The 23618-nt window shown below is 35.9% G+C and overlaps 1 protein-coding gene across 1 annotated transcript; it reads left to right on the forward strand.

The window, feature by feature from the left end:
- The first annotated feature begins 16996 nt into the window (after positions 1 to 16996).
- On the forward strand, positions 16997 to 19883 carry LOC148203582 (uncharacterized). The gene has a single exon (XM_088107666.1). The coding sequence runs from the start codon at positions 18300 to 18302 to the stop codon at positions 19881 to 19883; it is 1584 nt and encodes a 527-aa protein (XP_087963792.1). The 5' UTR covers positions 16997 to 18299.
- Positions 19884 to 23618: the final 3735 nt, after the last annotated feature.

The raw sequence follows: 23618 nt of genomic DNA on the forward strand, positions 1-23618 counted from the left end.
TAAATTGTGTTGGAGTTGTTTCTACCATAGGAAATCAAATAGCTCTGAAATCTAACGGTAGAAGACAACTTCAAGACAATTTCAAAAATGATTCATACATTGTTTATTGATGAAGTTGAACATCTTCTTTATATAATTATTTTACATCATAAAATTGTTTCAGCATTAAACATATTGTGAACCATATGTCTTTTTCCCAAGCGCTTCCCTTTTAGTAAGATAACTTAATCATTTATGTACTATAAAAAGCATTTTATTGACTTGAATTTCAAAGGCCACCTTCATATGAAATGAGACCTGAATGCGACACTTTGAAATTCAAGTGAGCAAATTGCAATTTGAGGAACAGAAATGCTTCAAAATCTAAGGAAAAGAAAACACAAATGATATAAAAACCATGAATCCTAATATGTTCAACAGAGAACCAAGATAGCAGGGATTACCCAAAATTTAAGCTATATTTATAGATGAAATGACGATGTCAGATTGTCTAAGAAATAGACGTACATTATATCATAAATAATGCTTAGCAACTGCCACAGTCCATCATCTGTAGCCACATCGAAGCCCAGCCGCAGTTGACGTTCACACATCATTCAGAGGAAAGTAATACATCTCTTTTGATTTAGATAAAACTAATTGACGTCCAACCCCCAACAAAGGACGTGAAAAACCTCCACACCATTAATGTCCCAAGTACTCCACAGAGTCGGACGTGCTATTGAATAATTAAGAATTAAAAAGAAAAAAAGATTAAAAATTAGATGATCTCTAAAGAAAATTAAATCATTATAAAAGCAGTACATCGTGTAATTATGCTTAGTAACTGCTGATGACAAATTTATGAACACCGAAAAACGGTGCCAAAAACTTGTTTAACCCTCGGCAAGTGTGACCAAATCGTATCAAGTAATAAACTCGGTAAGACCAAGTATCGTTCTCCCAAAGGACTCACGACCTAGTTAGTTATATGATTTCTTGATTATTTAAGACTTGTCTACAATTGGTTATAGGTTTCAAATGCAAAAGACAATAAGTAAACATGTATGCATGAGTTTTGATCAATGGAAAAGAGGAACACAAACACTTGAACGAATTAGATGGATGAGTATGTTGTTGGGGTAATCAATTTCATCTTATCCACTCTCATATACTTTTATTAGGAATTCATCATTCTTTTCATCAATGTTAATGCCACTCTCTAAATCACCTTGCAAGAAGGCCTATCCTTAATTACGAGTTCATACAATTCCTAGCATTCCTAATAATTAATTCTGTAGCACAGAAGCTTAAAGGCAACCAACCCTCATATTCCTATGTCTAGGCAATATGCTATTGGGAGAATTTCCCCGGATCTAGATTTCCCCGTAGTTCCCATATCGAATAAATCAATAATCATGACATCGAATGAGTTAAACAATGCATGCTTTGAGCAAAGAGGAAAAACCCTAACTAATGATGAAAGAAAGCATGTATCTCAAAATAAGATGTTTAAACACAAATTTTCAAAAGATTACATTGATTCCCCAACAACAATACAAAGTTTAGTTCACCATATTCATGGTGAAACTAGATGAACAATAATGAAAGAATGAAAGAGATAGAAAAACCCTAGAAAGAGAAGAGGAGAGCCGTCACCATATCCCAATCTACCCCCAAGGGGTGAAAAGTGTGTTTCTGCTTCCTCCCAGCCAAAGATCCAAACCCTAGGACGTGCAAGTCCTTAAATAGGGCATACAAATAACAGAAAATAAGCCCAAGCCCATAAAAACTAAAGAAAATTGGTCCAAGCCCACTTAGAATGGCGCTCAACGGTATTTTACCGCTGAGCGGTAATATCGCATGATCCATTTTGCCCCCAACTGCTGTTTTTGCCCCTCAACGGTGATTTTGGCACCTGAAAAGTGGCGCTCAGCGGTATTTTACCGCTCAGCGGAACTTTTTCTGTATTCTGGTTGACTTCTCAGCATTCTGGTTAACCGATTGACTTTTTGGTTGACTGGTTGACTTTTCTGTTTTCTGATTGACTTTTCAACACTCCAATCATTCGGTACTTCAATTCTTCTTTCAAATCATTTAATTAGCCTACAAAATCAAGGGAATCTTACACAAAACCATTAAATTCACCTTCAACTCTCTTATTCACAAAACTAAAGCAAAAATATGAGTTCAAGTTAGTTTCTAAGTCTTAAAGGTTGCTTTTGGTTTTGTGTAAGATTCCCTTGATTTTGTAAGCATAAAAATAACGGTTTTTCAACCGTTATCACAACCCCAAACTTAAAACTTTGCTTATCCTCAAGCAAACAAGATGTAACTCAATCTTCCATCAATCCATATAATGGTTCACCACATTCAAAACTCCCTTTTCAAGATGAGTAAGTACTCAATTAACCTCATTGCAAAGATTTCAATCAAGACATGCACATGCTTTAGTGCTCACACAATCACATACTATCCAACAAATGCTACTTTTCATGAATGATCAATCAACTAAGCAAAGATGTTCTTATATGTTCATGGAATCTTTCCTCACTATATAAAGTGTTTCACTCAAACACACAAGTGTATAGGAGGTATTCACTCATTCACTCTATTATCACAATGTCACATGAATCAACTTTGCCTTTCATTTAACCACAATCAAAAACACTTACAAGCAAGCATCATCACAAGGACTTTTCTATGGCTTATAATGTGGCTGGGCTAACAAGAAAATTGGTTTTTCTAGATCACAAAACCCTTGAGTTAAGAGAATCATAAAAACACAACCATTCTTACTTATTCCCAACTTTGCTTTCCATTGAGCTTTGCTTTTTCTTCTCTTTTCTTTCTCTTTTTCTTTTTCTTTTCACATACTTAGTTCTTAACTCTTAGCTCAATGCTTTCAATTTCCCTTTCATAACTTCCCAGCAACCCCAAACTTGAACATTTGTCAATACCACAAAATATTTTCTACTTAACTCAAGGTAAAGCTTTTCACAAGGGGTTTTCAAATTATGTTCAAGGCTACGGGTTCAAACAATAGAACACATAGTGCTCTCTTTTAGTGGGCTAAATTCATGAATTTGGCTAATAAAAGGGTTACCAACAAATGGCCTTGATCATATGATGCAAACAAGCAATTGATTCAATCATAGAAAACCTGGGCAAAATTATTCATGCTTTCAAAGTAATAACATTCAATCACAAAAACTCTGAAGCTCAAAACCTCACATATAAGCTCATTCACATTCCACATATACAGATCCTGCTTAGTATCATAATCACAATCACAACATCATGCATTTGTTCACAAAGCTTGTGAATCACCTGTATAAGCATCTAATGTGCACATCTCAACATCAATCAATATCAAAGCATCATCAGGCCTTACTTATCAAACAACAATCATAAGCAAACCATCATAACAAACAAAGTTTCCAATTGATTACATCAAATCCTATTCTAAAAACAAAAGTGATTGATAAAACAAATCCTGCTCTAGTGCTTTGAAAAACTCAGCCCCATCAATCATGCTCTCTCCCAACCCCAAACTTAGATGGAAAACTAGTGAGAAAGTGATTGGAAGGGAGATTTTCTAAAAAGGAATGAAAGGAAAAATGTAGAGAACCTTTGGAATAGTGTTTAGGAGTGTGTGTGCAGAGAAGAATCTGAAAATAGAGGCCAAAGCGTGACTTAGGGTATAAAAATACCCTAATGGGCTCGGGTTCCGCTAAGGGGCAACCTAAGCCTATTTTACGATACCACCGCTCAACGGCACTTTCGTGTTGTGCTTTTCTTCTTCCTAGCTTACCCTAGGTGCCTTCTACTCATGCCCCTCACTTGCTCCCTGCAATTAAGTTCTCAGATCACTCAAACATTCAATCCCTGTCATGCAACTAAAGCAGAATCAAAACAAACAATACAGATAAAATCAATCAACTGGGTTGCCTCCCAGGTAGCGCTTGTTTAACGTCACGAGCCTGACCCAAAATCCTCCAGCACCCTTTAGTAGATGCAAATCTTTCTTACCAACACCCATCAGTAGGTGTATACAAACATAGTATCCTTCAATAGATACTCTTCCGCCTAACATCCATCAGTAGATGTAAACCTTGTAACAAACTTATAACAAAAACAAAAATACCCAAAAGTTCAAAAGTACATCACCAAACCAAAAATTAAAAGTTCTTAAATCACTGGGTTGCCTCCCAGCAAGCGCTCTTTTAACGTCACTAGCTTGACCCAATAAAGCTCATGTTCTGTCTTCTTTTTCTTCTTTCTACTGAACTTCTTCAGAAATTTAATAAAACCAGGAACCTGTTGCAGTGTCTCAATCATAGGAACTTTAATCTCCAATTTCTTGAAGATTTCCATAAAGCACTTAAATTTATTTTCCTTCCTATGATACTTCTTTAGATGAGGATGGGGTTTTTCATTTGATTCCTTCTTCTTTCCTCTCATCTTCTTTTTCTTACTTTTCCTCTCCCTAAATTTTCTCTTTTTCTTTTCTCTTATTGTTTTCTTCCCTTGTCTTTTTCTTCTCAACTTCTTTATTTTCACACAAATTTTCTTTCTCTCTTCTCTCTCAACCACTTCTTTTTCTTTTTCTTCATCTTTATCTTTCTCACTCAATTCTTCTTTTTCTTTTCTCTCTATCTTTTCCTCATCTCTCCCTATTTTTTTCTCATCACAAATCTTGTCACTTTCAGTGACAATGGCTTGACCTTCCTCCTTAGGGTTAACTTCAGTATTAACCTTAAAATCGTCCAATCTCTGACTAATGTAACGAAGGTTCATCTCCATCCTTTTACATGATGCTTCAATGTTTTTCTGAGTAGAGATGGAGTGTTGCAAAAATCGTTGAAGGGTGTCATCCAAACTTTCTGATAGAGAGCTTTGTTGCTGCCATTGTTGTTGTGGTTGGTTCTCAAATTGTCCGGCAGCTTCCCAAAATTGACTTTGATCCATGCTTGAGTGAGGTTCCCACCAGTGGTTGATATTACTTTGGTAGAATTGAGTGCCCATATAGTTAAATTCTTGTCCGAATTGCATCCTGCAAGCATTAGGCACAAAACTCTAGAAAATATTTGTTAGCACAAAAAAAATGGAGAAGATAGATAAAAAATCAAAAGATATAATGGAAAAGATAGGAAGATAGGAAATAAAAACAGAAAATAAAAACAGAAAAATAAAATAAAATAATAACCGAAAAAAAATAAAAACAGAAAATAAAATAAAAACCGAAAAATAAAAACAGAAAACAAAAATTCGAAATTTAAAATTCAAAATTCAAAAACAAGTCAAAGATAATCAATAATCACACAAATAAACTAGTTAAACCACGAGTCCCCAGCAACGGCGCCAAAAACTTGATGACAAATTTATGAACACCGAAAAACGGTGCCAAAAACTTATTTAACCCTCGGCAAGTGTGACCGAATCATATCAAGTAATAAACTTAGTAAGACCAAGTATCGTTCTCCCAAAGGACTCACGACCTAGTTAGTTATATGATTTCTTGATTATTTAAGACTTGTGAACAATTGCTTATAGGTTTCAAATGCAAAAGACAATAAGTAAACATGTATGCATGAGTTTTGATCAATGGAAAAGAGGAACCCAAACACTTGAACGAATGAGTTAAACAATGCATGCTTTGAGCAAAGAGGAAAAACCCTAACTAATGATGAAAGAAAGCATGTATCTCAAAATAAGATGTTTAAACACAAATTCCATATATGAGAGCTTCAAAAGATTACATTCATTCCCCAACAACAATACAAAGTTTAGTTCACCATATTCATGGTGAAACTAGATGAACAATAATGAAAGAATGAAAGAGAAAGAAAAACCCTAGAAAGAGAAGAGGAGAGCCGTCACCATATCCAAATCTACCCCAAGGGGTGAAAAATGTGTTTCTGCTTCCTCCCAGCCAAAGATCCAAACCCTAGGACGTGAAAGTCCTTAAATAAGGCATAAAAATAACAGAAAACAAGTCCAAGCCCATAAAAAGAAAAGAAAACTGGTCCAAGCCCACTTAGAATGGCGCTCAACGGTATTTTACCGCTGAGCGGTAATACCGCATGATCCATTTTGCCCCCAGCTGCTGTTTTTGCCCCTCAGCGGTGATTTTGGCACCTGAAAAGTGGCGCTCAGCGGAACTTTTTCTGTATTCTGGTTGACTTCTCAGGATTCTGGTTGACTGGTTGACTTTTCTTGTTTCTGATTGACTTTTCAGCACTCCAATCATTCGGTACTTCAATTCTTCTTTCAAATCATTCAATTAGCCTACAAAATCAAGGGAATCTTACACAAAACCATTAAATTCACCTTCAACTCTTTTATTCACAAAACTAAAGCAAAAATATGAGTTCAAGCTAGTTTCTAAGTCTTAAAGGTTGCTTTTGGTATCAATTTTAAGCATAAAAATAACGGTTTTTCAACTGTTATCAACTGCCACATTGTATAAACATGAAAGCCCCGCCGAATTCGACGTTCAAACATCATTCACTAAAAAAGTAAAAAATCTCTTTGGATTCTGATATGAACTCCTTACTAACTAAACAAAGACATTTCTATGATATAGGACGTCATTGATCACAAATATTTGACACAACTCTAGTCTTTTGCATCGAATGCACTCAAAATTCGACGTTAACTGTATAAATTTAATTTGTATTGCAGTTGTTTACACCATAAAAATCAAATAGCTCTAAAATCTAATGGTAGAAGACAATTCCAAGACAATATTTTTAAATGATTCATACATAGTTAAATGATGAAGTTGAACCACATTTTTATATAATTATTTTAGATCTCAAAATTGTTTCGGCAGTAAACATATTGTGAACCATATTTCTTTTTCCCAAGCACTTCACTTTCAGTAAGATAACTTAATCATTTCTGGACTATAAAAAGCACTTTGTTCACTTGAATTTCAAAGGCCACCTTAATATGAACTGAGACATGAATAGAGCTCTTTGAAATTCAACCGAGCAAATTGCAATTTAAAGAATAGATATGTTTCGAAATCTAAGGAAAGGAAAACGCCAAGGAGATAAAAAACATAAATCCTAATATGTTCAATACGGAAATAGGAAGCAAGGGATTACGTGATGGATGTAATATTTATAGATGAACTGATGACGTACATCATGTAATTATGCTTACTGAATCGACACTCCACCATCTTGTGTGAACGTCGCAGCCCCGCCGAATTCGACGTTCAAACATCATTCACTGAAAAAGTAAAAAATCTCTTTGGATTCTGGCTGAAGAATAAAACGTCAAATATCCGTGGATTTCGACGTATCCTTTGTCTTTTTTCATACTCTTTGTCTTCTGGCTGACAATTAGTACGTCGATGCCCACTATAATTCGACGTCTCCTTTATATTTTTTAAGCGGAGAAGTTGAGAAGTTGAGAAGTTAAGAAGTCTAGATTGTGAAACACGTTCCTAGAATTCTATTCAGAAATGGCTTCTCCATTGTTTTGCTTGTTTTTTTTTTACTTCCTGATTTTAGTTGTAATGAATTCCATCATCTTTGGTCTTCATTTTAGATGTTGTGTTTTGTAAAACGAGATTTCTTTTTGAAATCCTCTAAGCTATAGGAGGTCAGTAATCTAAAAAAAAAAAGACATCAATCTCCAGGCCTTTGCATCATGGGTACTCAACATTCGACGTCAACTGTGTAAATAGATTCTAAATTTAAATTGTCTTCAAGTTGTTTCCTCCCATAGAAATCAGATAACGTTGAAATCTAACGAAGGAGTACAACTTGAGGACAACTTAAAAAAGAATCATACATTGTTGAATGATGAAGTTGAACATCTTCTTTATATAATTATTTTAGATCTTAAAATTGTTTCAGCATTAAACGTATTGTGAACCATATTTCTTTTTCCCAAGCACTTCCCTTTCAGTAAGAAAACTTAATCATTTCTGTAGTATTAAAAGCATTTTGTTCACTTGAATTTCAAAGGCCAGCTTCATATGAACTGAGACCTGAATGCGGCACTTTGAAATTCAACCGAGCAAATTGCAATTTAAAGAATAGACATGTTTCGAAATCTAAGGAAAGGAAAACGCCAAGGAGATAAAAAACATGAATCCTAATATGTTCAATATGGAAACAGGAAGCAAGGGATTTTGTGATGGATGTAATATTTATAGATGAACCGATGACGTACATCGTGTAATTATGCTTACTGAGTGCACATTGCACAATCTTGTCCGAACGTCGAATCCCCGACGAATTCGACGTTCAAACATCATTCAGAAAAAAAAACAATAAATTGAGTTTGATTGATATAAGAACAAATTGACGTCCCACCCCCCAAAAATTGACTACTTTTGAATCACCCACGAAGAAGGTGAGATTTGGAGGGCTTGAAGTTTAAAAGTTTGATGTGCCCCTCTATATTCATATAATTCCACTCTCAATTTTGCTAAGTTAATATAATTGATTCTAAGTAATAAAGAATCGATTCAAAGCGTTATAAATTAAGAAATGCAAATGAGCTTTTAATGATTATTTATGGTCATATTAATGACAATGTGGCTGTATATTGACCACACGTTTGTTAAAATACTAAAAAGCAAAGAAATATATCATGAGATGAGTCAAATTTGTTTTCCTAATAATGTTATTCATAGTATTTTTTTATATCATAATCATTTATATTAGTAACTAATTATAATTATTAAATTATTCAAAATAATTTATCTCAATGTGGCCAATAAAAGTTGCTCTAAGAGTTCGTTTCATCTTTGATCGTCGTCGACTTTTTAAATTTGAGTTTTTTTATAAACGCTTATGTGGTAGTGGTGATCAGTCCGTTTCAAATATATAGACCAATAAAATAGTGACATAGTACATTGTCCAAAAAGTTAACATATCGTTGGTCCCTAAGAAAACTTTTGTTATTCCTAGAATTCAGACAAATCTCTTTCATGACCTTGTTTGTCCTTCTCCACTTTTTTAAATTTTACTTATGGTTCATAAGACAAAGATGAAAACGCCACAATATAGGTATAAATTTTTAAGGCACCTAAGAAACCCTAAAAGAAATATTTGCCACAAAGATGTTAATCTTTGATAAGAATCAGAGAACTAAGAACCAAAAGAATCCTCTCTCAACATTGCAAATGTATTTTTATGACTTCCAAAATGTCTACATATGTATTTGATGTCCCTATATATAGGTATAAATGTTTAAGGCACCTAAGAAACCCTAAAACAAATATTTGCCACAAAGATGTTAATCTTTGATAAGAAAACCCATCCCTACCTTTGGCTCAAGCCGACCCGTTTCGACCCTCAACTTATGTTAGTTTGTCTGGACCTTAAGTCTTAATCTCCGAACATTCATTTTGGGTCAACCAGTCTCCACCGTCAAACTTAAACTACCTTAATCTTCGACCCAACCCATTATGTCTTAATTTTTGGTCTAGATATGTCTGACTATTCTCCATACACGTTGTCTCTTCTCGATCTTTGACTTGGTGTGATGCATCTTTGTTGCTAACTTGTCTAAATATTTTTTTTCTAAGTTATCTCAATTTTTGTCCACAATATTCTATCTTAACCTTCACTTTATCAGTCAACTTAATTTTTTCTCAAACTTAAAGTATTATAATTTAAAAAATCAATCAAAGTCTTTTAGTATAACCATACCTCTCTTTAGCCTAAAACATTCATTTCAAATTACTTTTAATAATATAAAAATATTTATTATGATTTTAATTATGGTGATCTATAACTAAAACTCAATTCTCAAAAAATATTATTATTATTATTTTCCATATGAAATTCAATTAATATTTTAAAGAAACAAAATTTTATTCTCTATAAATTTCACCGACAAATCGTTCTTATATTTTATAATATGTAAATATTACAAGATAAATTTACACAAATTTATATAATATAAAATAAAAAAAAATTGTAAATCTTATCTTAAAATATAAAGGTAATGGTGGGTTATGAGAGGTTTATAAAGGAAAAAAGCACAGAAAAGGGCGGGAGGCTGAAGAAGAAAACCTCGAATATCCGTAACGTTGCATTTCTAATGGGAGGTTATCTTAAAATGTAAATCTTATATTAAAATATAATGGTAATGGGAGGTTATGAGAGGTTGTAAAAAGGAAAAAAGAGGCGCGAGGATGAAGAAGAAAACGTCGTATATTTGCAGAATACGACGTATCCTTTATCTTTTGTCAAACTCTTTGTCTTCTGACTGACAATTAGTACGTCGAAACCTAGTAGAATTGGACGTAACCATTGTATATTTTAAGCTGAGAAGTTCAGAAGTTAAAAACTACTAGATTCTGAAAGACATTCCAAGAATTCTATCCAGACATGGCTTCTTCATCATCATAATCTAGAAGAAAAGAGAAGGTTGCTCGGGTTACAAGAAACGCAAACCCATCTGGATGGATAAGTGATGAAGAGATCCAAGGAAAGTTTTTATTCTAAGAGTTATAAAATATGTAGTTCCTCACAAGTATCTAGAACTACAATTGTTCAAGAAAGAAGGGTTCCTTGATGCGGCTGTCGCGGCCCATAAATTTGATGTGTGATGAGTCGTTATTTCTTGAATTATATTTAGTTTATTGCACTTAAATAAACCAGGGAATTGTGTTTAATTGTTTGTTATTTCCCCGTTTTTCCGAATTGTGCTTAATTTGGTCGGAAATTTGTAATTGCGCTAATTTGGGTTTTCTGAGCTGATTAAGTGCATTTTTTGAAGTGTAGGAAAATTTCGGAAATACATTTTGGGACATCAGGAAGAATGCCAAATAAATTCAAGACTCTCCACACAGACATTTTAGAATTAATTAAATTGTAACTCAGTAGTTTAGAATTTCTGTATCAACTTTTATATTTTGGGACAATTTTTGGTAAAGTAGACTAGACCCAAAATGTGAAGGGAAATGACTTGAACCTAGGGTTTTATTGTGTGGACCCCACCCCTATTAAAGGGAGGACACATTGCCTTTGAGAGGGAGCCGCCACTTGTTATTTTTTTTTTCTTTCTTTTCTCTCGGCTTGTGTTCCTGAGGGATCTCTCGTTACTTCTCTGTTTTTTTTTTTGGCTCTCGGTTTTGAGTTCTTGGAGGTAGAGGATGGAATGAAAGAAAAACCTTCTCATCGCTAATGCTTTTTAATTTCTCATGGAATGAAAAATGGCTTTACACTTTGCACTACAGATTTATTTTATTCCAGCACACATTTTTCTTTTCATTGGAACCCTCGGTCAAAGATGATAGTGACTAATATTGCTGGAATGAACGCACGGAGAGCACAAGGAATGAGTCATTTGAGTGGTCCAGCGCCACCTGGATAAGGGGATTTCATAAGCATTTTTCTTCCTTTCTTTGAGAATCTGTTAGGGTAACTTTGGAACCACATAGCTCACGGTCACAACAACACACGGTGCGTTTAAATTGATTCCAGCTGGGAGATAAAAATGGGAGAAGTGAAGCACGGTGCTTTGGAAGCAGGCCGCACGGTGAAGAAGTGGTGCAACACAGGATTCATTTTCTTCCTTTGTTAAGAACAACACACGGAAAGGGAAACACACCCTTCTGCCACGTCCAACTTTAACAATTAGAAGCACTCTTTCTTTTCTGTCATTTGGGTTTATGGGCAGCACACGGGTCTTCATTTTGGCAGCAGCTGTCACGGCTGGGGAGCAGCTGTACGCACACGTGGAGTTGGGAGAAGGAAGGCACACGGAGGCAGCATGTTGTTAGCAGTAGCGGTGCACATGTGGATATTCAATTTCTTTTCTTTGCATTAGTTTTACTGGGAGAAGTGGAACACGAGGAGAGCACGGACATTGAAGCTGGTGCATCCACACAACATGGAGAGTAACACACTGAATTTTCTTTAATTGCTTTTAGGGAGGAATAACTCAATATTTTGCTAGAATGAAGAGTAGTACGGTGATAGGTATGAACTAAATTGCTTTAAATTGCTTTTGGGAAATGGGTGGAGTATATGGATTAAAATATGATAGATGTTGGAAATGCACCGTGATGGAAGAAAGAGCACTTACAATTTTAATTTCTTTTGGTAGATGAATAGGTCACAGTAGAGAAGTTTTATTTTCTTTTATTTCTTTTGCCTTAAAATACTTTATATTATATATTGAAATTATTTTCTTCTTTTTGGTGGTGAATGTGTAGGATAGATGACAATATTGTGCATTTAATGTTTTAGTGTCACCGTTGCATTTTTACAGCTTGAATTGTGTTTGGATATTTATCTGTTGTAGTTTCATTTTAATGCTTTTATTCGGTTGTGTTTAATTTTCATTTTTTTTATTTAGTTCATCCGCATTCACAACCTTTTCACAACCCCCCCCACTGCGTGTTTGACCTGAGACTTGAACCAAATTTGGTCCTTGAGAGACGACCTAGGAGTCATGTCCTAGCACTATACTGCATTCTTTAATGCACAACTTTTGTGGGAGGTGCGACCCTCTCATCAATGTGCATTAAAGAATGTAGTATAGTGCTAGGAAGTTACTCCTAGGTCGTCTCTCAAGGACCAAATGTGGTTTAGTCAATAGGTCGAACACTTAGTTGGGGGTTTTGTGAAAGATTTTTGTGAATGCAAATGACGAAATTAAAATTGAGAATTAAACACAACCGAATACACTTGGAAACATTAAAGTAAATGAAAACATTAAACCGAACAATCCTAAACTGCACACCAACCAATTAATTAAATTGGACTTGAAAAATGGATGAGCTAATACAATGAAATAAAACCAAACAAACTAGTGACTAAAAACACATTAAAGAGCTAGCCTCTGAGACCGAATGGTCTATGTTAGCCTTGGAAGCACTATATGCATAAACTAATTAAATACAGATGCATAAACCAATAAAATGCATAATCCACTAGCACGCATCATCCCTTGAATGCAATAAATGCATCATATAGAAATGCAAGAAGCAATGAAGATAATAAATAAAAGGCATAGTGTAGTATTCCAATATCAATAATCAACCAAGTGATTTCGGTGCAGGCTTTAAGCTAAAAAATAAAACGTCCCGTGCACACCTCGTTATCCATCACCGCATGTGCCATTCTTTTCAAATGAAGAGAACTCCCTTGCACACCAAGCTGGACGTGATAGCTGTGTGCCCTCCATTAATCACCGTGCACTGCAATGCTCAATCACCATGTGTGTCTCATTTTAAAAGAAAGAAAAATCTCCTGACTTGACCGTGTTGGATGCTACCTTCTCCTAATTAATCACCTACCTATTCTCTAAAAAGTGAAATGAAAGCATCGTTCTTCTCCAATTGAAATCAACAAACCGAGAGCTTCTCTTCTTTTAAGAAAAATCAATGGACCGTGTGCTTCCTCCATCATGGACGTGCAGTGTGCCTCTTGCTGCAAAAGGGAATGCACCGTTTGTTTTTAAAAGAAAAGAAAATGTAATAAAAGACTCCATCCACACCGTAACAGTGTGCACCGCTCCAACTAAATTAAAATGCACTTTTCATTCAATAAAAATTTAAACAAACATTCCTAATAAATCCAACACTTGCAAAATGAAAGCAGTGTAATGACTGCCCATTTTATCTAAAATGAAAATCAAATTAAAAGGTGCTCTAGAGTTCTCCACCAAGACCGTGTCCAAACGTGGGTGGCGGCTGCCCTTCACACGTCCAACCCCCCTCTTTCTTTCAACTCGACAGGTTTTTAAACCCTCATGTGCCCACTGGATGTAGCAATTTTTTTTTGGCCGTGTGTCCGCGTGAAGGCTGGATGTGAATCAGATCCAAGCCCGCCTGTGCTACTGGAACGCTTCTCGGCTCCCTGGACGTCCAAAGCCCGCTTGTGTTTTTCTCCCAAGATGCTGGACTACTTCTTTGTTGGACACAAGGCTGTTAGGTGCACCGCTGCCTTTCTTGTGCACCTCCTAAGACGCTGTTGTCCGTGTGCATCCAACTCCATTGCTGTTGGACATGGCAGCTGTTGGACCGAGTGCACCCCCCACAACATGCACACCAATTTCTCTGCAAGGGTGGGCCGTGTGCTTTGCTTGTGCACCTCCCTTACTCTAAACACACCAATTAAAATCCACTTCTCCAAGCCCAAAACGAAATCAGCTACTTGGTGTGCACTCCCATAATTGAATTTCACACCTCGTCTCTTATTTTAGCTTAAAATGTAATTGATGTGGCCTTTCTCTTCCCAAAATATTATCCAACAATTTCCCTGCAATTAATAATGCAAATAATTAGCCTCAGATAATTCAAATTAATTAAATTAAGAATTTCTGATCAATTTAAGCATAATTAACATAAATAGGGAAATACTAGACAATTAAGCACAATTCCCTAATTACATCCGGTATAATAAACTAGGTGAAGTTAGGAAAATATCGACTCATCATTCCTGTTTCAAGAATGGATTGCATATCAAGGGCTTACTGATTTTGTCCAGATGAAAGGAGATTGCTATCCAGATTTGGTAGAGGTTTTCTACACAAACCTGAGGGTTGTAAATGGGGTCATTCACTCAAGGGTAAAAGGTGTTAACATTACTATTGACGATAATGTTTGGTCACATATTGCTGGACTAAAAGCTGAAGGTTTGGATTCTCATATTCGTGATTTTGAGTCAAGCAGATGGCGAACAAAGAGAGCTATATATATAAATTGCTTAAGATATCCACGAAGGTACAAGGTGGATAAGCAGTACCTACATGATGGCCTAAACAAGGAGGAGAAATTGATTGCTTATGTCCTGACTTGGCTAATGCTGCCCTGAAGATTTGTCGATGTATTCTATTGAATGCTATCAAGACTAGAATCCCAATCAACTGGGTTGCGGTACTAAAAGACCACATGATCGCTACAGGAGATAAATATGCACACAAATTGCCATATGAAGTATTTATCAGCCAGGTGTTGATACTCCAAGGAGTAGATGTATCTCAAGAAGTCAGACTTGTGTGCAACAAGTCACAAGAAATTGGTATACTAAGTCTGTTTGCTATTGGGCTGGAAAGGACTGTGAATGAATGGTTCTTCATAGATGAGCTAATTGTTTGAAGTACACCTACTCCTGCTATAGGTCATATTGCCTTCATTCCACAAACTAATTTTGAGAAATATGTTGTTGATCAATTTAGGGAGGAGTTTGAAAGGGATGAGAGAGTTGAAGATACTCTTTTCAGATGGGAGAAGAAGGGAAAGTAGAATGGCATTGGCTTTGAAACTGAAGATTCTGATGATGAGTCAATTGATGAAGATTGAATGGAATCTTCTTCATAAGAATAAGGACTACTTTTCTATGTGGAATTTTTTTATATTTTGTAATCATGGATATTAAGTCACCTTTGGTTTTATGTACTACTTTCGGTTTTATTTTGAAATGAAATGAAGATTTATTTTAGTAAATGATATGTGAATTGTGAATGTTGATTGCATTGTGTGTGGACTAACCCTCAATCTAGTTGAGAAGATAAGAATATGCAGTTCTGATATTGATCAAAAACTGATCACTAGTTTAAAAGTGCAAATTTCAGTACACTGCTAACTTGAATCGATTAAGGAAGAAGTAAAAAGAAAAAATTTCATGTTTGATTTTAAAGAAAAAAGAATCATAAGAGAGCCACATTTTGCTATTGGAGGAAGAAAAAAACGTCGAAGCCCTATCGAATACGACGTTCTATTAAGCAAACAATTAATGCTCCCAAGTACTTCAATTCCCTTCACGTCCTAGCCCGGCAGCCTTCGACGTTCTATGGGATGGGAGAAAAGAAAAAAGATCCCAAAGGATGGTACTTTTTGGCGGAAGAACAAAACGTCCAATTCCAACAGAATTCGACATATTATTAATGCTCTCATGTTTAAAAGTAAAAACTAAAAAGAATTTAAAAGGTAAAAACTCTTGGCTTCCAATACTACGTCTTAGCCCCTTCAAATTCGACGTAACCTTTGCAATTTATAAGAAAAAATTAATAATAAAAGGCGCGTTGTTTTTAGAGAAAACGTCGAATGGTTTGGGACTTTGACGTTGTTTTTAAACATAACGTCAAATTTTTGTTGTATTCGATGTGAAAATTATTTATTGAATGTAAAAACAAAACACAGTCTCATTGTTTGTTCGCGGTTCCATTTCTGCTTGAACTTTCTTCTTGGTGGATGACTGCGATAAAGAAAGAAGGTTATTTTTAAGTCGTTTTTGTCTTTGTAATGTCATTTGGTTCTCATTTCTAAGGTTGACCGATTGTTTTTCGTACGTGGTCAGCGAACTTCATCATTTTTTCAGTGACACCATTCAAAGTATGTTTTTTTTTTCTTAAAATACTCTTACGTATGATGTATGTGCTCGTGTTTTTGTTGTGTTTGTCGATTCTGGACGTATGATATCTATATGTATAACGATACTATGATAGTTTTTTTTCCTTCAACGTATGATATTTGTGTTCGTTCGTGGTCAGCGAACTTCCTCATCTTCTCTAGTGACACCATTTCATGTTTGGTTTCTTTTTCCTTCAATATCTCTTACATATGATATATGTGTTCGTGTTTGTCGATTATGGACGTATGATATATGTATAACGATAAATATTTGTGTTCGTGTACGTATACTATGATGGTTTATTTTTTTCCTTCAACATATGATAGGTATTAATTTTTGGTTCTCTACGTAAGTTAGTTTTTCTTTTCCGTGGATTCTTTGCTTTTAGTGTAGTAGTATGGATCGAAGCTGGATTCATCAACGTCGTATTAGTGAATAGTATGAGCGCGGGGTTTCTAAGTTCATATAATATGTTAAAAAAACACGATAAACCAGTGAACGGGGAATATTTTTGCCCTTGTTTTCGTTGTCTCAATCAAGTATATGAAGACTTGGACAACATCCGTGATCATCTGTTCATCTATGGAATAATGAGAAGTTATATAGTTTGGACTTGGCATAGGGAAGTATTATATAAGCCAACAACTTTAAGAGGTTCGAATAATGTCGACGAATGGATGAGTGATCATTTAGATGAAATGGTATGTGATGTTGGCGAACAAAAGTTTTTAAGAGCTCATTTATACGATAGTCTTAAGAACAATTCGGAGCAAGTGTTGTATCCAGGATGCATCAATTTTACAAGTTTATCGGCTACTTTTTAATTGTTTTGTTTGAAAGCAAGAAATGGATGGACTGATAAAAGTTTCACGGAATTGTTGGAGTTGCTGAAGGACATGCTTCCAGAAAATAACACGTTACCTGTTCGTAATTACGACGCGAAGAAAATTCTATGTCCAATGGGTTTGGAATACCTAAAGATACATGCATGTCCAAATGACTGTGTATTGTATAGAGATCAATATGCTTCAATGAAGGTGTGTCCGACATGTGGTTCGGCACGATTTAAGAAGAAACTTGATGGAAATAACGATGACCACAATGAAGGTCCATCGACTAAGGTCATGTGGTATTTACCTATAGTACCTAGGTTGAAACGATTGTTTTTTGTTAAAGAAGATCTGAAGAATCTTATGTGGCACGTTGATGGAAGAAAATGTGATAATCTTCTTCGGAACCCAGCTGATTCCCCACAATGAAAGAACATTGATGGCACATTTCCCGAATTTAGTGCAGAGCCGAGAAACTTAAGACTTGCACTTGCTACCGATGGTATGAATCCTTATGGAAACTTAAGTAGAAAACATAGTTCATGGCCAGTTATTTTGATGATTTACAATCTATCTCCAATGTTGTGCATGAAGAGAAAATACATGATGTTGTATATGATGATATCGGGTCCTAGACAACCTGGCAATGACATTGATGTTTATCTAAAACCGTTAATTGATGGTTTAAAAATGTTATGGTAAGAGGGCGTCGAGGTCATCGATTCATATTAAGAAGAAAATTTTCATTTGCGTGCAATGTTGTTTTGCACCATAAATGATTTCCCAGCATATTGGAACTTGAGTCGTTACAGTGTTAAAGCTCATTTTGCATGTCCGATATGTGAAGAAAATATTAGCTATCTTCAATTGAAACATGGGCAGAAAAGTGTGTACACAAGACACCGAAGATTCCTTCCTCGAAATCACCCTTACCGTAGATTGAAAAAAGCGTTTGATGGAAGTCCTGAGGATGATGTAGTGTGCAGACCATGTAATGGGGAAGAAGTATACGACCAGGTGAGGAGCATTGATGTTGTCTTCAGAAAACATAAAAAAAAGACCGTTGAGAAAAAACATTTGGAAAAAGTGATCAATATTCTTTAATCTTCCATATTGGTGTAAACTTGATGTTCGACATTGCATAGACGTGATGCATGGTCAAAAAAATGTATGTGATAGTGTTGTTGGGACTTTACTAAACGTTAAAGCAAAGACAAAAGATGGAGTAAAAGCACGACAAGACTTGGTTGACATGGGAATTCGTTCTGAGTTACATCTGCAATCCATAGGAAGACGCACCTATCTTCCTCCAGCTTGTCACACTCTTTCAAAAAAAGAAAAACAATTTTTTTGTCAATGTTTACATAGTTTGAAGGTTCCACAAGGTTATTCGTCGAATATTAGTAGCCTTGTTTCTATGAAAGATTTGAAGTTGGTTGGTTTAAAGTCTCACGATTGTCATGTCTTAATGCAACAACTTTTACCAGTAGTTATTCGAGCCATATTACCTGCCTCTATTGGAGGTATTCTCACATGTTTGAGTTTGTTTTTCAATGCCATTTGCAAGAAAGTTGTTGATCCTCGACAGTTAGATGATTTGCAAAATGAGGCCCTCAGACTATTGTGCCAATTGGAAATGTATTTCCCATCCTCATTTTTTGATATCATGGTTCATTTGATTGTCCATCTAGTGAGAGAAATTCGAATATGTGGGCCAGTTTTCTTGAGATGGATGTACCTGGTTGAAAGATACATGGAGATCTTAAAGGGATATGTTAAGAATCAATTGAGTCCGGAAGCTTCGATTATAGAGCACTACATTGCAGAGGAAGCCATTGAATTTTGCTCAAGTTATATGCCAAGTTGTGACCCAATAGGACTTCCAAAGAAAAGACATGAAAACAGACGTGAAGGAAAAGGAGTTCAAGGAGTAAGGATTGAAAGTGTTAGTGGAAAAGAAGTTAATCAAGCACATTTGTACATTTTAAACAACACAGAGGATGTTATTCCTTACATTTCACAACACATTGATCAAATTAAGTCAGCACATCCACGTATGAGTGAAAAGTGGACACTTAATGAACATAACAAATCCTTTTTAGCTTGGTTTAAGAAAAAGATTTATGCGACTCCGAATGTTTCTGAAAATCTATTGAGACTAGCTCGTGGACCTAACACTGATGTGATCACTTTCAGCGGCTATTACATAAACAATTACTTGTTCTATTCAAAGGAGGAAGACGATAAAAGTAGAGTTCAAAATAGTGGAGTTACCCTACAAGCTGAGGTTGTACACTTTTCCAATTCCAAGGATAAGAATTCAATTACAGCATCAATCAGTTATTTTGGAATAATACAAGAAATTTGGGAAATTGATTATGTCACTTTTAGAGTTCCATTTTTCAAGTGTAAATGGGTTGACAGTAATTCTGGTGTGGTGACAAAAGACCTCGGATTCACTTTGGTGGATCTTAACAAAATGAGTTACACGGATGAACCATTTATTATGGCTAGTCAAGCAAGACAAATATTCTATGTCACTAACCCAATGAATCCTAAGTGGTCAGTGGTATTGGAAGGCAGAGCCATGCACACAACTGATGATGAAAACTCTCTAGATATACTTGAGACAAGCTCCTTCTCATCAAGAACCATTGAAAATAAGGTTGATGATGTACCCGATGAAATACATGCAACTCGATGTGATCACAACGAAGGCATATGGGATAAATAGGTGTCTTAACATTGTTTTAATTACTTGTACAATTTATTTATTTTGTCTGTTCTAACTATAATTTACTAACAATTTGTAAACAGGTATGACAAGCTCTAGATCAGGTTCGACGGGAGGAGGGGGTAGATTTGTGACTTGGATGCCTGATGTCACATCCCGTCGAGTTAATGAGAAACCAATGATGGTGGAGTTTGATCCCCGAACATTTGTGCTTATTAGGGTACATGCAGCATCGTTCAGGAGTTACTTAGGCGTGATGGCAAAATATCATGTCCCTATTGTCGCTACCTATTGGGATGATGTCCCACAGGTTGACAAAAATCTACTATGGCAGGATATTTTGGTATGTTAAAGATGTTTTACTTCCATCATTGACTTATTTTTGTTGATCGTGCTTTAACATTAATTTTGTTTTTAACAGGAAAATTGGGATATCCCTAATGATGAGAGGATAAGGAAGAAGATTTTATCCCACATTGCAGTCCGGTGGAGGGAGTTTAAGACGAGAATGACACGTTAATACGTCTTTGGCTCTAAACAGAACGACACTCCTTATACAAAATATAAAATAACTGAGGAGGAGTGGGTGCAGTTTAAAGAATCTAGACATACTCTTGAGTGGCAAGTATGTTTTTTAATATTTTGCTCTAGTCACACAAGACGTTAATTTGTGATTTATGCTTAATGATTTTCATTTTTTCATAGGTGAAAAGGATAACCGCCCAGTAGAGGCATAAGCTTAATGATACACCACACATACTGTCACGTGGTGGTTATGCGTTATTAGAGAAAAAGATGAGAAAACGTCGCGCTAGGGAGTTAGGTCTTGAGTCACCTGATCTAGAACCTCCACCAACCAAACATGAATTGTGGAAGGCTGAATGGGCAAAGTCCAATGGCCAGTTTACATCCCAGTCTGCTCAGGAGATATCCTAGAGAATTGTAAGTGGAAACTTTTAATTGATTACCATAGTTCATAAAAAAATTATGTAACAAACTTTTTAATGTGTCTAGCTTCATTATGATATGTAGGATGACTTGGTTGACCAACAGAGTCAAGGCACATTTGTGACACAAGGTAGGGAGGACCTCCTAGTAGCAGCCACAGGTTGGCTAGACCGTCCAGGTCGTGTGCTCGCTGTTGGAGGAGCTATTGGGTTGAGGGCCCTAAACCAAGAAGCACAGAAGCTGTGACTCAGGAAATGGTTAGTAGCATCAAGCAACAAGTGCAAGTCGAATTAGAGGAAAGCATGGGTGAATGCTTCAGAATGCTCGAAGAAAAACTTGTGATGATCACCCAACAACAACAATAACAACAACAACATCAACAACAAGAGCAACATCAACAGTCACAACAAGAGGACGCCCCTACAGATTATCCTACTGCACCTCGTGTGAGCACCAAAGGCTCATGCTCTACTACAGATTGTACTGATTAAAATATTCAGTATGAGTTTTTGGTTGATGAGGATCCTCCGCGCGCAGTGGTCTTGGGACGACAGATTGCAGGAGGCCAGTGATAACAGTTGAAAAACTGTTATTTTTATACTTAATTTTGACATCAAAAACACCCTTTATGACTTTGAAAACTAGCTTGAAATCTTGCTTTTGCTTGAGTTAAGGAAATAAGAGAGTTGGATGGGTTTTATGCTTAGTTTTCCTTGTTTTGGATGGAATTTAGAGGAATTTGATGAAAGAAGTTGAAGTAGCAAGGAGTTGGACTCAGGAAAGGAAGGAAAAGTGCACAAAAGAAGAATCGCAGCCACCGCTCAACGCCATTTCACAGCTGAGGGCCAAGCTTGTTGTTAAGTGCACTATCTCTCACTTAAGCGCAATCGCTGAGGGCTAATTCAAGTATCGCAGTCACCGCTAAGCGCCACTTAACCGCTGAGTGCCAGAGTTTGTTGTTGAGTACATTATCTCATGCCTGAGCGCCATCGTTGATCGTCATTCTGAAGTGTCGTACTTACCGCTGAGCGCAATTCCTATCACTGAGCGCTGTGAACTTGCGCTTGGGCCAATTTTCTGTATTTTTAATAAACTATATAAGGGTTTAGTCGACCTAGGGTTGAGATCTTTGGACAGAAAGAGGCGAAATTACACTCCTTTCACCCCTCGGAGGCGGATTTTGGATGCAGAAGCTCCGATCTTCAACTTTTAGGGTTCTATCTTTTATTCTTTTCATTATTTTCATCTAGTTGCACCATGTCTATGGTGAACTAAACCTCCACTGTTGTTGGGGAAACGATGTAATCCTTTAGAACTCTCATGTACGAATTGATTCTTGATTATATATGCTTTACTTCATTAATTGTTAGGGTTTTTCCTCTATACTCTATGTATGCTTTGTTTAACTCATTCAATTGCATGATTATTGATTTTGTCAATATGGACACATATGAGAAAATCTAGAACTGGGGAAAATCTCCCGGAAGAAGTATTACCTAGATATAGGAATAGGAGGATCGGTTGCCTTTAAGCTTTTGTTCGAATGTAATGCATTATTAGTTGATAGGGAGACAAGACATTGTGAATTAGTACTCTGTGCGGTAGTGGTCGTGGGACGACAGATTGTAGGAGGCCAGACCATTCATGGTGCTCCTTTATTGCCTACTCACGCGTGGGTTATGATTGATGATCCAAGAGACCCCCAAGCTCGAGTGCCAGTGCCTACATCTGAAATCCAATTCGTGGGGGAGGCCTTAAGCACATTTATAGCTTTGCTTAAGGCTGTGATCATGCCATATATATTTTGGCCCACTAGTAGTATTATATTTTTCTTTTTATTATCTTAAATCTTCAAGTTATAATTAAATGATTCCTAACTTTTGTAAATGTGAGTTGCAGGTCTACCGTCCTAAGAAACAACCAATTGCTCAACTTGTGAATAAGGCTCGTGAGGAAGCAAAAGACCATGATCCTATATCCATATTGACCTCCAAATCAAATAAGTGGAGAAAAGGACCGGTAGAGATGCTGTTAGAGTTAAGAACATTTGGCCTCGATTGCCATGTTCCATTATATATTAATTCTGATGATGCATATGAGATCATTGGTGGAGAAAAAATGCCGAACATTTCATGCATACAACTATGGTGCAATTAAGTTTTCTATTTGTTACTTTCCAATTTGTATATTAGTATTATTACTTTTTAATAAATATACTTAACTTTATTTTTACAGGTACATGGACACCATCGTAGTGGAATCAGGTCGCGCGTCAGTTTATGGCTTTCTTGAACCTCAGATCATTCAACCATCTGGAAACACATTAGATTCCAGAAAATCATTTATTCAAACATGGATGACTGAGTCTAACAGAGAGATATATATCGCGCCATACATTGATGTGTATGTGTTTCCTAATATTGTTAATTTTTATCAAATTTTATTCAATAAACTAAATCACTAGTTGTTGGTACATGGTAGGGGCCATTGGCAACTCATGGTGATCATTCCAAAAAAAGCACAAGTTGTATGGTTTTGTTCTCTTCATAGGAAGATTAAAGCGGAGTTGAAGTCCTTGATACAAACGTAAGTATTACATTCATTCTTATCAATTCATTATGATATTAACATATTAACTTTTGTTTTTAATGTTTCAAATTTGTTTAGAGTTGTGACTAGGACCTGAGGGCAACAACATAAAATTATATATCCTAAGGTTGGAATTCGTTGATCTTTAACCTTTAATTTTCATAGTCAAATTTAAACCATTACATTTGACTAAGTGCT

This window comes from Vigna umbellata, chromosome 2 (genome assembly GCF_029865625.1).
Source record: "Vigna umbellata cultivar VRB3 chromosome 2, Vumbellata_1.0, whole genome shotgun sequence".
Lineage (NCBI taxonomy): Eukaryota > Viridiplantae > Streptophyta > Magnoliopsida > Fabales > Fabaceae > Vigna > Vigna umbellata.